General features: G+C 41.8%; 1 protein-coding gene across 2 annotated transcripts in view; it reads left to right on the forward strand.

Moving 5' to 3' along the window:
• The window catches only part of CCSER1 (coiled-coil serine rich protein 1), a 628,410-nt gene that overhangs the window by 164,656 nt on the left and 447,309 nt on the right, over positions 1-16,445 (forward strand). For both annotated transcript variants that reach the window (XM_054989817.1, XM_054989818.1), the window contains exon 3: positions 515-702. In XM_054989817.1, coding sequence (XP_054845792.1) covers positions 515-702 — 188 coding nt within the window. The remainder of the gene's footprint in view (positions 1-514; positions 703-16,445) is intronic.

Below are 16,445 nucleotides of genomic sequence, written 5' to 3' on the forward strand. Positions count from 1 at the left end.
GCCCACACTCTTTCCATCTGCCCCTCTGCCCAGCTGTCTGTCCTCCTCACCACTCTAAGGGAAGCAGCCGTGGGGGGGGGGGCAGTGGCAGCTCATGCCCTCTTCCCTCGCCCACCTGCCTGCAGCAAACTCATGAGGAGCAGAAGTCTCACTTGCCTGATCCTTTCCTTAGTGAGCCTGCCTGCTGCTTTCATTTTACCGTTTCCCCCATCTCATTCTCTCCGCCACTCTGCCAACCCATTCAGCAGAGAAGCGTCGTCTGTGCAAGCGCGGACAACGGTCCTCTTTTTTGGAGGATATTTCTCCTCCATTTTTAATTTTTTCCCCACATTTTTCTGACAACCATGGGGTTTCCCCCAAGCTTGAAGAAAATTCCCCCTTCTCTCTATCTGACCCTGATCCATAGATTTAAGTAATCTGCAGATATAGCTGTGTTAGATATACCAATACCTCTACTATTGAACAGTTTTTGCATCGTAGGTTTTGACGTTTGTGTTTCCTGTTCTCTTCCCAGTGAATCTTGCCAGTAGCTTCAGCCCTTATCGAGAAGGGAGATTCATAGAGAAACGTCTGAGATCTTCCTCTGAAGGTACTGCTGGAAGTAGCCGGATGATCTTAAAACCAAAGGATGGAAACCCAGAAGAACTAAACAGTTTGCGGAAGCAAAGGGCAGGTTCCTCTTCATCGAAAATGAACAGCATGGTAAGTTTGCAATGACTGATGGCACATTCCTTCCAACATTTTAACTGCACCTTTCCCCCTTATTTTTTAATGACAAAATGTTACAGCAGTTTTTAAATAGGGAATCCCAAGATTTAACAGTAACAAATGAACTTTTCAGAAACGTAAGAAACGTTTTCAAAATTGCAGAAGTGTGAAATCTAGTTCTTGCCAAAATAAAGCATTAGTCTTGAGTTTAAATCTTCCATGGGCGGGTATAGGAAAGTCAGCTTTCCTTGTCAGTCTTCCAGTTTGCAAAATGGAAATACCAGTGAGGAAAGGCCACAAGTCAGTACCAAAGCACCATATACACACTTGGGTATGCCCCTTATTTAAGAACTCAAAAGGGCTATCCAATAATGTAGCTAGAAGAAAACCACCAAGAAAATCTTAGTAAGTGCTGAATTGTGAACCTTTTAAATTTTTGTTTACTATGTGTATCTGAGCAACCGCCTCTTCAGGTTACAATCCTACCTGCTCTCAGTTGGCAAATTGGTATTGACAATGGACACTGTGGTTATTTGAAGTGTTGTGAATTTCATGAAGAGGGTGGCACTGCATTTTCCTATCTTTACAGAAAGGACAATAGCATCGAGAGTTAGCCCGTTCTCAATAAAGGGGTTTTGTAGTAAATAGGCTGCCCTTCAGCCACCAAAGAAAGGAGCCCTTTAAGACCCTTTTGTTTTCTTCTTGTCACTGGTGGTATGTGATAACTTTGTTGTTTCACCTCCAATGGCAGAGGAATATCAGAAACTAAAAACATTGCTTTCCACCATCTCATGCTAAAAACCAAAGGGAACCAAATCTGTCTGGAAATAAACTTGTTTCCAGCTAAAAGGTGTTCTTAAAAACACACACACAACAGTTTGTTGATTGGAGTATTTCTTTAAGTGTTCAAAACTGGATGGTAGCTGTGGGCACTGCAGCATACACAAGCCTGATGCTTTGTATTGCGTGTTTTCGTGCCTTTTTCTCTTCGCAACTGAACTCAATGCAGAGTACTGAATTTAATCAGATTCCTAAAATGAAATCATGACTTTGTGAAAGCAAGGACCGTTACACCCCTGCCAATGATTAAATATATGTGTCAGAGCCATTTGCAGCAACTCACACAACAGCTGTTTCTTTTCAAAAGTTTTTCTGTTGCCTCTGCAGTAATTCATTTATTCCATAAGATGTCAGTGTTTCTCTGTTTCAATGAAAACCGACCCTACCTGCATTCTCAGTCCTGCTACAGACAGAGCTGTTGGTTTTAATTGGTTAGTCCAGGGAGTCAAAAATATTAGCAAGGTGAAATTCCTTAAGGTAAGCAAGGTGAAATTCCTAAGATTGTTGTTGTTTTCCAGCCAGTAAAGACAACAAAAAGGAGAGAAAAACTCTTGACAGTTTATGTAAAAGAATAAGAATGTGCTTAGAGTAAGAGATACTATGATCTATAGGTGGTAGGAAAATATAAATGAAACAGATTTAAGTAATAAGAAGGGTTAAGGGTTGGAAAGCTGTTGGAAGTCAATAGGGAGGGGGGAGGAAAAGGGTGGGGGATAGAGCAAGGGGAAAAAGGGGATTATATATGTTAAATTTGGAAAATTCTTTTCTTTTGTTTTTTTTCACTCACCAATAAAAAATTTATTAAAAAAAAGGAGAGAAAAACAACAACCCTGCAAACCAAGGGTAACAAAGAAGGTTAGAACAACAGAAAAAAATTAAACTGTAGAAAATAATTAAAAAATCTGAATTAAAAACACTGTTAAAAAGATTAATTAGAAATACATAAATTAGATGAAAAATACCATATGGTTCTACGTATACATACTAAAACCTTGTATATAAATAAAATAAAATCACTATTATCCAGGTATAACAGTAGAACTTATTGCCATATGTACAGAACCAATAAAACCAGATGCATTTCGGCCCAAAGGCCTCCCTCAATAGTATGAAAATATCACAGATAGCACCCCATTAATAAAACACTTAAATTAAAAATACATGACCTAGCACACAATGAATCTGGAATATGGGGGGGGGAGAAAAAAGGGTGGGGGAGGCAAAATGTATAAAGGTTTATACCTGGAAAATAAGTAGAAAACCAATATCAAACAAATATATTTCACTGAAATTATTCACATTGAAATGAAATTGAATATAAGATGGCATTAATTCCTTAGAAGTGCCCCAGAGCAGCAAGAAATAAAGTCAGGGCATTGTATCATATTAGAAGGTGTAGTTCTGTTGTCCATAAATCTAAAGAAAGGAGAAATACAACCAAATTCATCCCAGTTAAAAATATATATATTTTGGGGCGGAAAGCTGACCTCTTATTGACTTTCTGCATGAAACTGCAAAAAATGAACTGATGATTTGTGGATTTGATTTATAAGAAGATTCATTTGGGGAAGTTTAAAGAAAATGAGGAGATATATAGAAATGGTTAAGTACTTATATTAGTAAGACTACAAGTATCTTGTTTGTAATGATGTTGTATGTGTTGTAGAGAAAACTGGAAATGATTGAATGTATTGATACGTATTTTGCTTTTGCTTTTTTTCCCTTCTTTTTACTATTGTTTGTTTTTCTTCTTTTCCCCTCAGTGGGATTTTAATCTTTTCATTAAAACAAAAATATTTTTTTAAAAAAAAGAAAGACAAAATGTGCCAAATAAAAAATAAAATCAAGCAACTTTACCTTCTATAGCCAGGTCAAGAATATAAAATTCAAGATGGGGTGCTGGATACCAACTAAAGGATAATGAGGAAGAGGGCAGCCTCTGAAACAATGGTTGCATCAGCTCAAAAGTGATTTGTCTTTTTATCTGGCACTCCACTTTATCAAATAAAGATATACTGTAAACCCCCCCCCCCCCAAAATACAATGAGCAGCAGAAGACCATACAACCACATCAAGCTGTGATTGTGTAGGGCCCAGGCCAGCGTCCCTGGAAGCCCGCTACTCTTTGGCATCCACTGCCACCACTTGAAGGTTTCTTAAGAACTTCAGAGGACCCTGCCAAGCCATCCTAAGATCAACTTGAGCAAGTGTGTGTACAAGTGTCAGAGGATCTTCCCCTTCTTTGTAGAGCAAGTCACCTCTCCTTTCTTCTGGGCTTATCTAGAGTGTATATGCTATCAAGCCACAACCAACTTATGGCAACCCTAGCCAGGGGCTTTGAAGGCAGGTGAGAGACAGAGGTGGTTTACCATTGCCTTCCTCTCCCGAGTCTTTCTTGGTGGTCGCCCATCCAAGGACCGGTCCTGCTTAGCTTCCAAGATCTGATGAGGTTGGGCTATACCATGCTGCCTTCCCTCCCAGGGATGAATATAACCCAGGCCATATTCTCAAAAAATTAAGAGAAAAATTTAAAAGGTTTATTTTCTTAGCAGCCACAAAAACACAAGACACTAGAAACTGGGGGCTGGAAAATGCAGAAGTAAAATAAAAGGTACAGTTTGCTGCAAGATAAACACACCTGCACTGCTGGGGTGGGACAGGCAGTCCGTCTAGATGTCCAGGAGCTGACAGCTGGCTGACTGACAGAATTCAGGCTGACTGACGAAAGGTGTCCCCCATACCCTGTTCCAGGCTTACTCAGGGAGGAGTGAGGGATGCTCTTCTTGATCCAGGCAGAAAGTAGGTTTCTAGTTCAAAAAGGATTTGGCCAGTACTCTTACTTCCTTAGGATTGGGACTTGTTTGTTTGTTTTTTCAGCAAGTGTCTGTGCTGTATCTCCAGAGGACCTGCTTAACGTTTAGGAATATGTGCAAATGTTGACAGTTGTGTGCATGGGTTAATGAGGGAAAGACACCTTTGATTTCCCCCTCCCTCCCCACTGAAGCCTTCCAGCCCATTGCAATAGGAACTAAGTGTCAAAACAAGTGTCAAAACAACAACTTAGTTGAAAATTTGGTGGCATTTGGCACACAGTATAGTGCATTGCAGTGGATCCCCCAGTTCCATTCTGATTGTATTCTGTTGGTTTTCTTGTGACACCTTCGTTCTTGCGTCTTCTATTGACTTTTTACAGTTCTACCATTCAATACTCATGTGGGTGTTCTGTTGTGACATAATGTTCTATACCATATTGTAGAGATTGAAGTTGATGAACCATAGTTAAGCTACTGGAGCAACTGTTGCAATTCTAGGATTGTGGAATTGCACCCTATGTCCACCTCACCCATCCCTCCTCCTTTGTGAACACCAGTCAGGATACACATCAATTTTTTTTAAAAAAGAGGAAGATCTATGCATTCAAATAAATTAGGCTATACTCTGAGAAGCTATTGATTTGTAGAGGTAGAGGGGAGGGAGACAGCAAAATCTGATGCCAAATCGGATAGGAAGAGGATGTCCCTATAATGTACACGTTCCTGCCAATAAGACAATGGTTTCGCTCTTCACAATTGGCAGCCTTTATTTTGGGTCTGGCTTTGCACAGGTATCATTTCTCCATTCGCAGTCTGTTTTGCATCTTCTTCCCAGGAAGGGATCTGAAGGTCCTGGTTCCAATGCAAGTTGCCAGGGCTCTTTTGATAAAAGAGGCTGGGCAATATTACCTGATTGGGAGCAATGCAGAGCTTGTCGGTAAGCCCCCCTCCACTCCTCATTTATTTAATTCAGCATAGGGAGCACGAACTTACGGAGATTGTTGGTATGAAAACACTGCAAACCAGCAGTCAGGGACTTGAGCATTTTATGTGCTTCTGATTTTAAGGTCAACTCAGCTAGTAGCATTAATGCTGAAACAAGGCCCAGTAGAAAACAAATATCCTAGCATAGCTGATTAAAGTTAGATCTGCAGCTGATGGGCTGCTAAGTTCGGAGATGGGAGGAGGGGCTATCATCTGACGTGATCATGGTTTGGATCCAGGGCAAAATTTCTGCTTGCACTAGAGCGCTTACACAAGCAAAAACACAAGAGACCGTAGTAGCTGCTTGTGCTAAGTCAAACTTCTTGTATCTGCACTTGAGCTTCTGCTTGCACAAAATCTTGTCCAACCAGTTTATGGGCACTATTATATCTAGGGGCCCGCCAGATCTTGGAAGCTAAGCAGGGTCAGCCTTGGTTAGTAATTGGATGGGAGACCTCCAACAAAGACCAGGGTTGCAGAGGCAGGCAATGGCAAACCACCCTTGTTAGTCTCTTGCCATAAAAACCCTACCAGGGACCGCCATTCATCAGCTATGACTTTACAGCACTCTCCATCACCTCCATAATATATAGGGAGGAAACTGACCCTCCTTAAGTTGACGTTTATTTCTGCCTGTGCATCACTGGATCACAGTGTAATATGAAACAGGTTGCAAAGACTGTACTTTAAAAATATGTGTACGTGAGGTGGAGGGGATTAGCACTGTAATGTAGACATAAGATATTTCAAAGACTCCAATAAATGACTGAGCCAGGGTGTCCTCTGGCTTGCATGCTTCCTCCCTCTGCCTCCTCCCCTTTCCAGCAGCTGTACAATTGAAAACTTCTTGGTTTGGAACTCGCTGCAATATGTTATCTCCAAATCTGGCTAAACTACAAAGTGTGGTTTGTCTAGAGGCTAGAATTGTGAACAGTTTAGCCTTGGTTTATATTCCTGGTCGGTAGGCAAGAGAACAAATCAGTTTGTTCTTTCATTTCATGACAAACCATAGTTTGGAACAAACCAAGAAATCTTCAGTCGCGGTGCAGTGTTATAGGAGAGTTGGGAGGAGGAGGCAGTGTATCAGCTGGAGGACATCCTGGTTTGTTAGACAAACCAAGAAGTTAACACCCAACCCTCTACAGATGCCAGGATTGCAGAACTTCCTCACATTCCCCTCCCCCATGGTCCTTTCTGACTCTGGGAAATCCTGTTTGGACAGGAGTAACAAGCGGAAAGAGCTGGCGAGTGCAACGTGCCACTGAAGCAGACCAAATGCCCAGCACAGAGAGGCGGATTTGCCTGCAAAGAATCGGCCAGTGTCTCTGCAGACCTAGCAGATGCAACAGGCTTCAGTTTAGTAGCTTAATATTCATCCAATAGGGAAGTTCTTTGGAGGAACAATTTTTCAACCTGTAATATATGCACTGTTTGCAATAAAACTGACAGTGGCTTCGGCAAGAAAGCAATCTAATTTTGCTACGGTGTGCACAATAGCATATATACCTTCTATGTTTTCATTATTCACATCTGAAATGTTTTCCGCTGGAATGGAATAGAGATTTGCCATTTCTGTCTCCTCTTCTTAGGACAGATCTGACAGGGAAGGCAATTTGATCTTGTTACCAGAGGCAGATCTTACAGAAGCTTTCAAAAAGAAGCGGGGAAAAAACCAAAAGCAATACCAGAGAGAATTTCCTACCACCCAGCCACCATCTCACTGTACGCCTATTGACTGTCACACATAATGAACAGTTAAATCCTATACCAATATCACTCTCCCCAAATTCTTCTCTTCACAGATAATTTACTTATGGAACTCACTACTTCCAATATCTCAGAGTACCAGTTATTGGGGACAACAGAAAAGCTGTGGGAATCACTTTCAGGGGCTCTTTGTGAGGTTCGGGGGCATTTGGTTTGCTGTTGCTGGAAATAGGGTTAGATCCTATGACTCCTGTTAAATAAGAAAGCCGTCTTCCGATGGAGTAAAGCTGCTTTCTCAGGATCAAGGCTCCTCATTAAGCAAAAGGGTGCTGTACGGTCCAGTCCAAAGCTCTGGAACTAGGTGCTCTGATACTGCACATGTTCTCTTGTGTTCGTGGCATTATATGAGCTAGTCAAGGGCTGTAAAGCGAGAGGCAGTGAGTTATAGTGGTTAGAGATTCAGGCTAGGACTTGTTCCGTTCAGCCAAGAAGCTCACTGGGTGAGTCACGGGGTGCATGCTGCCATAAGCTCCTTGGAAGAGCAGGATCAAATAAAATATGCTTGTGCGGCCTTCCCCTTTTCTTTTGCTCTTGAAAACCGGTAAGGTGTGGCTTGTAGGTTTGTACCTGAAAAGTATAATTGTGTCCTAAATGTGCATTTTAGCTTTCAAGAGATATAACATATTACATTCTGTTCTACGTATCTGCAGGCCCCCTTCAAACATGGTTGCAGGGTTGGACCAGGGTTCATCCTGGAAATACAAAAGGTTGATCTGGACTTTTGTGTCACTGTTCCTTCTGATGCTTTGCTCTTCAAGGGAGATATTGCATTGTCTTGAGTTTTGCATTTTCATCCCTTTTGAAATAGGTAAAACTGATCATCAAATGTGTGAAACATAAAATTTTGTCCTGAACCCATGTACCAAATTTCCTTCTAATCTGCTGGCGGTCAGAATGCCAAACAGACTAGTGCTCTAAGCAAAGGCTTGTTTTCTCTCAGCAAATAATAATTTTAAGGAAAGCCTTACGCGGTATAGGAGTTCATGAAGAAAAGGAACAAAAGGTAAAACTAGAATATGTTTAGATTGAAATACTAAGCTGTGGAGGGGAATCCTGTCAAGGAGAAAGTGAGAGCAGAACCACAAGTGACAAAAGGCACAGATTGGACACTAGTCAGCTTCCCTCAAGTTTTGATGGGAAATGTAGGCAGCTTGGAGGAATGTTGGACAAGTGACAGTTGAAAAGTCCATTGGACAGCAGTCGGAGAGCGAAGCTGCGAGACCAGGACGCCTACATTTCCCATCAAAACTTGAGGGAAGCTGACAAGTGTCCAATCTGTGCCTTTTGTCACTTGTGGTTCTGCTCTTAGAAGACTCCCCTTTGAGGAGAGAGAGTCGAATGCCTGTTCCTTGGCTGAAACTCTAGAATGTTCCAAAACGTAGCTCTGCAGAGGTCCAGATTCCATACTTAGGACTGCACAGTTGGCCGCTAGAAGAACACTCAGTACGGATAAGCAATATGTATTTTATTTAGACATTTATCCACCACTTTTCTCCCCAAAGGGGACTCGGAGTGGGTTGTACCATTGTTCTCCCCTCCACTTTATCCTCATAACAACAGCCTGTGAGGTAGGTTATGCTGAGAGAAGTTTATTGGGCCAAGGTTACTCACAGCACATCATGCCTGAGAGCCAAGCTACAAGAGACAAATTAAACAAGGAGGAGCTCGTGAAGGGAGTCACAGTGTTAGCCGGGAAGCTGAGTTTTAAAAAAGATAGATCGGAAGGCTCTGTCAATTTCCCTTCTCTACAGAACCAGGGAGATCTCTGCTCAGAGGGTTTGTTAATTTCCTCTTTGCCTCCTGAAGGATCTGCCAGTTGCACTTCCCCTTCTAGGAGGCAAAGAGGAAATTAACAATCCCTCTGAGCAGAAGTCTCCCTGGCTCTGTAGAGAGAGGAAATTGACAAAGCCTTCTGATCTCTTTTAAAACTCAGCTTCCCAGCTGACATTGCGACTCCCTTCACGTGATCCTCCTCGTGTAATTCGTCTCTTGTAGCTTAGCTCTGAGCAGGGATTTGAACCTGGGTCTCCTAGATCTTAAGCTGACACTCTAACCAATAAACCATGCCCTCTTTTTTATAGGACCTCTTCCATTGTCATAAGGGATCTTTAACATTCCGATGCACCTTTGCAAAACTGGACTGCAACAGGAACTGTAAACCTGGATCTCAGCAGTTTTGAAAAGCATAGAACCTCATATAGGACATTAGTATAGCTGTTGCCACCTACAGAGAAGACACTGTAAGCCCTTATCTCTTCCAGTTGTCTCTCCAAACTAGAGAGATTTGAGATGGGAGGATGCTGATCGTCAGATCCATCCTATCCGACATTAAACACCGATGTGTTACTGTGACAGTAGAGCTCAGCAGGTTGCTGCCTTTGGTAAGCTACAGTTCGAAAAGAGCCCAGATACATGAATGCAGACCTTGAATGGATGTAAAAGAAGAGCCATCCATGCAGACATGGTTCATTAATCACAGTACATTTCTTTTTCTTTTTTTAAGTACAAATGGATTGTGAAGCTGGGACGTAGTGGGAATAGGGCCCTTTGCTTTGGATGCAGCAGTCTCCAGCAGAGTATCTACAGGTGGAGAAGAAAAGACCGAAAGCACAGAAGCTGTGCTTTCTTATTTGAGGGTTGGGGGGGAAGCGCCATTAATGCACGGTGCCAGTCTTGCATAGCATTCAGCCTTCTAGGAGGCCTCGCGTAACAAAAAGCGGTGGCGGCATTTTGAGTTTTCGCCGAGTGTTAACACCGGTCTCCTGAAGCATCTTTATTGCCACCCGGGAGGAGGCCTGTAAGGTCCGTTGACTCGAGAAGTTCAAAGACAAATCAGTGTTTCAATATTTGTTTTTTTAAAAAAATCCCTTCCAGCGGAGTGTTGGATAAAAGGTTTTTGAGACTCTCTGTTGTCTTATTTCAGGCACATTCTGTTTTATATACAGAGCGTTCCCCCTTCCTTTATCACTTCCTCTGCAAGCGAATAGGAAGAGTTAATGCTAAGTCTTGTATCGAGCTGCCTGTAGTGCAAGACGGAACTGCAGGTCCATGAAAAATGGACCACAGAGGCTTGGAGAGGAATGATAGTGCATTTTTTTTGAAGTGTGGTGAACCAGTTCATTGATTCACACTATATTGAGATGGAAATTTATCTTCCCCTTCAGTAGATCATTGGCTACCCAGGTACTGAGCGGCAGCTTAAATTGCTTTATCCTTGCCTCATTGTTTTGCAAATATGAATCTATAACTGGGCTTCTGTTGGCGCTTGTGTGTGTGAAAGTGTGGAAGAATTGGGAGCAGCCATTCCAGTGGAGAAGGAATACAGCTTATTTTAGCATTAGGGATAAAGAGTTAGGTAGCATATACTTAAAATGTATCTATCCTACAGTTTCAATAAAATAGTTCCAAAGAGCTAAGATTTCAGAGATCGTGGCGACAATACGAGGACAGTCACTATTTTATTTTATGTATGGAGAAACATTAAGCGTGTAACTTGCCGATTTACTCAGTGCGTTGGATCCAACTAGCTTTTTTGATCCATCTCACCCGATTCAGCTCCTTATTATAGCTTCCATCCCACACAGCTTTTATCCATAGAGGTTCCATGATCTGTAGCATGGCATTTTTGGGTGGTCAGGGGGGATCTTCTCACTTGTTTACCAGCAAAAAAAACATTGGTTGGATCCAATGCAATATATAAATATGTTAAACCTTGATATATAAATATTTGCAGACTTAAGTTTGTCCTTCACTGCTTCAGTAATTAGCTTGTTCAGAATTTTGCATGGAATTCAGGATGTAGGGTTTTTTACCTTTAACTTCTCAACCGAAGACTGTCAGTTTCACCTCCCCTTCTAGGAGGCGAAGAGGAAATAAACCCTCTGAGGAGTGATCTTTGCTGGCACTGTAGGGAGGGGAAATTGACAGATCCGTCTAATCTGTCTTTTAAAACTTGGCTTCCCAGCTAGCATTGCAACTCCCTTAATGTGAGCATCCTCATGTGATTCATCTCTTGTAGTTTAGCTCTCAGCCTCTGTGTACACAGAAACACATTACATCTTCTAATGGTGCTTGCAATAAAGAAGTTCTTCCTCTATGCACAGGCAACATCCATCATAAAGATGGGCATTTTGCTAGTAAATTAAGAATTGCAGGATTTCGCTGTGGCTGCTCACCTGATTTAGAGATGTACCGAAATGCCTCTGTGCTCCAACTCAAAATATTGATTAGACCATGAATACGAAGGAAAATATAGCCCATAAAGGTCAGGTATGATTTCTTCTTGCAAGGTTGTAGTAAAATATTTATTCAGTGTCAGAGAGATAATAGACTTGAGCCGCTTTGATAAACACAGGGAGGCAAGAGACTTTCCAGAACCAATTGATAGTGTAGTTTTCAATGCACTGTACATGTGAATAACACTATTCAGCTCTGTCCTCTGTGGAGAAGTGGCAGCGAAGAGAGAAATGATGGGAGGGATTGTGTCCAACTTGCCATCATCCAATTTCAGCGTGCAATTCATCCAAAAGCTGGACTTCTGTTGGGATGGAGAAAGAAATTAGAGCCTGAATTAGATTGCACCAAGGAAGGACCTAGATACCTTTTCTCAAAATACCTCTTGACAGATACTCCTTGAAGCCTTAATTCTCACACCACACCTTTTACATTATAAGCGTTTTCTCCCACTGGCAGGAAATTAATGGAAAACGTTTAAATCTGACCTGATGTGATAAATATCCCACCACAGCATACAAGAGTGGATTCCATGAACCTCACGAACATATGATTCGGTGAGCTATAGGATGGAGGGAACAGGACAGCAGTGATGCCTAGTGGAATATTTCCTTCACTAATCAAACTCTCCTTGACCAGTGAAATCTGCCATTCTTTCTGTTCTCGTTCTGGGTCCTTCCACCACCTTTATATATAAGAAGGGCATTTTTAGGAATGTGGTCATTTGTTTAATCCCCCGTTCTGGATTTTCACAAAGCAGAGAGACTGACTTGGCCTTCACACTTCTTCTGAGAGAGAAGTTCTGTCTCTCCTTTGGCACTAGGGCCTTTAGCCCAAATAAACAGTATGCAGTTCTGGCCTCGTGTGTGTCTTCTGATGGCCATTTGACTGGAGTCTCCTCCTAGCCGCTCTTGTTCATCTTCCTGCTGGAGTTCAACAATGTGCACTGTTCCCCGGGGGGATGCTGCCCAGAACAGAAATTAAGCTTGATATGAGCGAGGCATGCTTTTTCCACTTGGGTAGAAAGTTACCTCAGCCAGTGTATTAGTAAACTCTGAGGAAGTTGGGACTTCTTGAGTGTGACAAAAGACTGCTGGAAAAGAGGGAGTTTAAAACCTGGGTGGAGGTAGCTAGTCAGGTGTTAAAGATTCTACTTGGGCACATAAATGTTTATTTATTTCCCAGGTTTCCTTTTCCATGGGACTTGAGATAGATCACCCACATGGATAAACATGTGCCCAGAGCAGGAGAAAAGACTGCCCTAATCAGCCAAGTATATAATCATATATTGTTGACTGATGTAGGCAAGGGGACCTCTTGTATAAAGTTTTTATTTGGATGGGTTCTAATTATAGCCTCCTCAAGAATCTTCTAAAATTAAAATTAAGAGGACCATTGTAACAGGCATGAGAACAAGACTCCTTTGTCTCCTGCGATTTGAATGTTTATTTCATTTTTTGATGCTCCTTTGTATAAAAACTTCCTTGCAAATAAAAAGCTAACTCAGCAGTGAAAAAGATTTTCTCTTTGCCTACTGGTGTTCTGCTTCCAGGGAGTTTTTAACATAGGGGAACCATTCCAAAATGTGGTCCTCTGCAGTCATCCACCTGAAGTCAGAAGTGGTGCAGTCCATCCCAACACTTCAACTTTCTGCTATCTCGTTTTCCTAGATGTGTAAATTGGGCCTTAGTAAAGGACTAGCAACAGCTACAGATAAATTGCAAGATTGGTTGTGTTTTATGTAGCTGTAAGTTATGCAACTTTCATCACCCGCCGCCCAAAGTTCCAGGGGTTTGGGGGGAAAAGTTTGAAGAAGTTGAATCATTAAGAAGAAAGGCTGACTTTATGTGGCTATCTGTAACTGTACTAACCAATAAAACAAGCCCTCCTGTAGTTTTTTTTAAAATTACTTCTTTCAGAAATTGGCTTGCAGTAGAACATCTGAAATATAAATGAGAATAATGCTGACCTACTGGAATATAGATTTTGCAATATGCCTGTTGAAAACAAAATGAGAAAGTAGGATTGCATTGAACATGTGTGAAAGCATGGGTGTAATGTGGGGAATTGAAAAACTGGAATTCTGCTTTGCATTCTTGCTACTGTGCATTTCTGGAAGTCTGATATCCTGGCTGTGAATGTTTACTTGGCCTTTAGTCTCACTGAGTTCCAGGGGGTGGGAGTAGAATTCTTACTTTCTAGAAATCCTGTCTTTTCAGGTATTTGTTTTTCCACATGTTGGCATCCTGTGTGCAAAAGTGGAGAGGTTAATTTTGTAATGTGGATTATATAACGATGATGATGATGATGATGATGATGATGATGATGATGATAAATATTATTTATAGTCTGCCCTTTTTCACTGAGACTCAAGGTGGATTATACAATGTAAATCAACACAAACAATGGATGGGACATTCGCTAAACAATACAACAGGGGAACGATAGCCAAAATTTGAAAACAAGCAGCTATCCAATACAGAGCTGACACAACGCTTAAAACAATCAATCTGACACGACATATTAAATGACATGAAAACTACTCAGTAGGAACATACTTACAGCAACAGACGGTAGTATAGTCTCTGTGCCTTTATCAAAGCATCCGTCTGAACCATTTCCTTGAAGCACAGCCTTATTACTTGTGTAAAAATGCCATCCTAAATAATGGCAGGGTTTACAGAAAAGCAGGAGAGAATGGGAACTTTTCTGACTTCTTCAGGCAGGCTGTTCATAAAATGGGGATCAGTACAGAGACTGCACGTGTACAGGTAGTTGCTGGTTTTGCCCATTTGCAGGGTGGCACCTGCAAAAGGTCCTGTTCAGATGAGGGAAGCTGCCTTGATGGAGCATAGGGAGTATTGTGTACTGAGCCCGGAGCTCAGAATGATTGCAGCCCAGAGTGATTTCAGCCAAAACAAGGTTCTTTATTGCAAGCCAGAACAGACAGATGACAGCAGACACTACTCACTAGATGACACTACACAGAACAACGAAGCTGAACGGAAGCCCTCAATATATACAGATAAACCCCGCCCTGAAAATAGCCAGTAACCAAAAAGAACGTGTACTTTACAATACCATCATTTGCATGAACTATATACAATGTATAAGATAGGCAGGCCACTGATTGGTCTTTATTGGAGAGGACCAATTGGCTGCTGCCCCCCAAAAGTACCCAATGAATGTGCAGACAAATGTAACCAATGATAGTGAAGTGCAGGCAAATGTAACCAATGGGAATTGCAGGCATATGGAACCCTGGCATAACCTGAAGCTCAGTGCGTAACAGTAAATACATTCAATATAGCAATTACCTTAGAGGCTTTGTTTGGCCTAACTCAGCCCAATACACAACAGGGAGAGAGGCAGTCCCATAGATATGAGGGACCAAGGCCATGGGCTTTGTATGTCATAGCCCAAAACCTTGAATTGAGCCCAATAACTGATGGGGAGTCAATGGAGCAACTACAGAATGGGTATAATATGCATGTTTTGCCTGCCTCCTTATAATAATCAAGCTGTGGTGTTCTGCACCAACTGGAGTCTCTGAGTTGACCTAAGTAGAGTGCATTGCAGTAGATGAAGGCATGAGATGGAATCAGCCACAGGTGCAGATCAGAGAGCTTCAAAGACAGAATATTGAAGGGAGTTTTTGCACCCACATTCCATCTTATTAACACATAGCACTCCGGGAGTGTAGTGGTTTGTTCCCCCCTGTGCGGACGTGCCAGCTGCAGAGACGTCATAATAAGATGGGCCACACACACATTGGTTAAGTTGGTCAGGCTACATTGTGTGCCAGTAGCCTTAAAGATTGAACCCTCAGTCTAGTTCTATCCTCCCTAAAGATTAAACCTTTGTTCCTGGAAGCTATTCTTGTTGGGATGGTTGCTGGTGGACCCCTGAAGCTAATTACCATCTTGCCTTTGTTCTCTGCTCTTTGGATTTGGAAGTTTTGCCTGGACTTCTCTGCTGTAGCTGAAAGTTAACATCTGATTTAGGACTGAAAGCCTTTACAGTATTATTAGCTTAGTTATTTAGTTTGTCATCATATTGTTCTTGTTTAGCACACTTTTATAATTTTATTTTCTTGTATTTTTTAAAATAAACTTTATTATTTATATTCTTGTGGAGTTATTTGGGTTCCAATGCTTCAGTCTGAATCTAGCACCTTGGCCTATTTGCCATAGCTACCCAAGAAATTCTTTTGTAGAACTCAAATCGGCAAGATATTCTGCCTTGTAGAACTGACTGCTATTTTGCTTAATCCCCAGCAGGAATTGGGATTTGCCTCTTGGTCTCAAGTTGAGAGTTAGTCAATGAGGCTGCTGTTGGCACTGCTACTCTGGAAATGAGGATTTACTTTTCAGCCTTGAGTGTTTTGACTGTTGACCTCCATATGAAAACTGCCCTGTGGGACAGGGAGGGTTTCCACATGTTAACTTACAGCAGGGAAAATATATTGCCTGTGGGGAGTGCAGTTGGGAGCCAGTTGTACACTCCATACTGATTATTCCACATTAAACATTTGCTGTGTTACACCTTATTTTCTGTAAATAAATGTTTGTTGTTTAGTTCCACCTGCTTCTTGTCCGTCAAGTCAAAATAGCTGTGTGAAAAAGGTTATACTTACCTCACAGATAAGTACCTAATGGACTACTATTGTGGTCACAAATAAGAATCCTTTATGGAACCCAAACTATACATGCTACCAACCAGTTAAACAAAGCTTGACTCCCCTTTTCACTGATTGTGGTTGACTGAGGGGTTCATACAAATAAAAGGAGAAGCCAGAGTGTGGGATTTGAACAGCCATAAATCCAGAGGGCAAGTTACCTCAGAAGTCTCCCTTGTCTGTCTCCCCGCCCCCCCCCCCCCCCGGCTCATTATTATTGCCACCACACACACTTTTTCTATGAAGGGCATTTCTATGTTTACTGGCATTTTGTTATTACTATTATGAGAAAAGGTCACAGATTGATAATCCATGGCAGGCAGAGTTGGCAGGGAATTGAGGGAGAGTGAATTCTTAGTAACTGTTATGAAAACTCCGTATCTCACCCAGTCTACTTTGGTGTCTCACAAGTGAGACACGTG

Source organism: Eublepharis macularius, chromosome 10 (genome assembly GCF_028583425.1).
Source record: "Eublepharis macularius isolate TG4126 chromosome 10, MPM_Emac_v1.0, whole genome shotgun sequence".
Classification (NCBI taxonomy): Eukaryota; Metazoa; Chordata; class Lepidosauria; order Squamata; family Eublepharidae; genus Eublepharis; species Eublepharis macularius.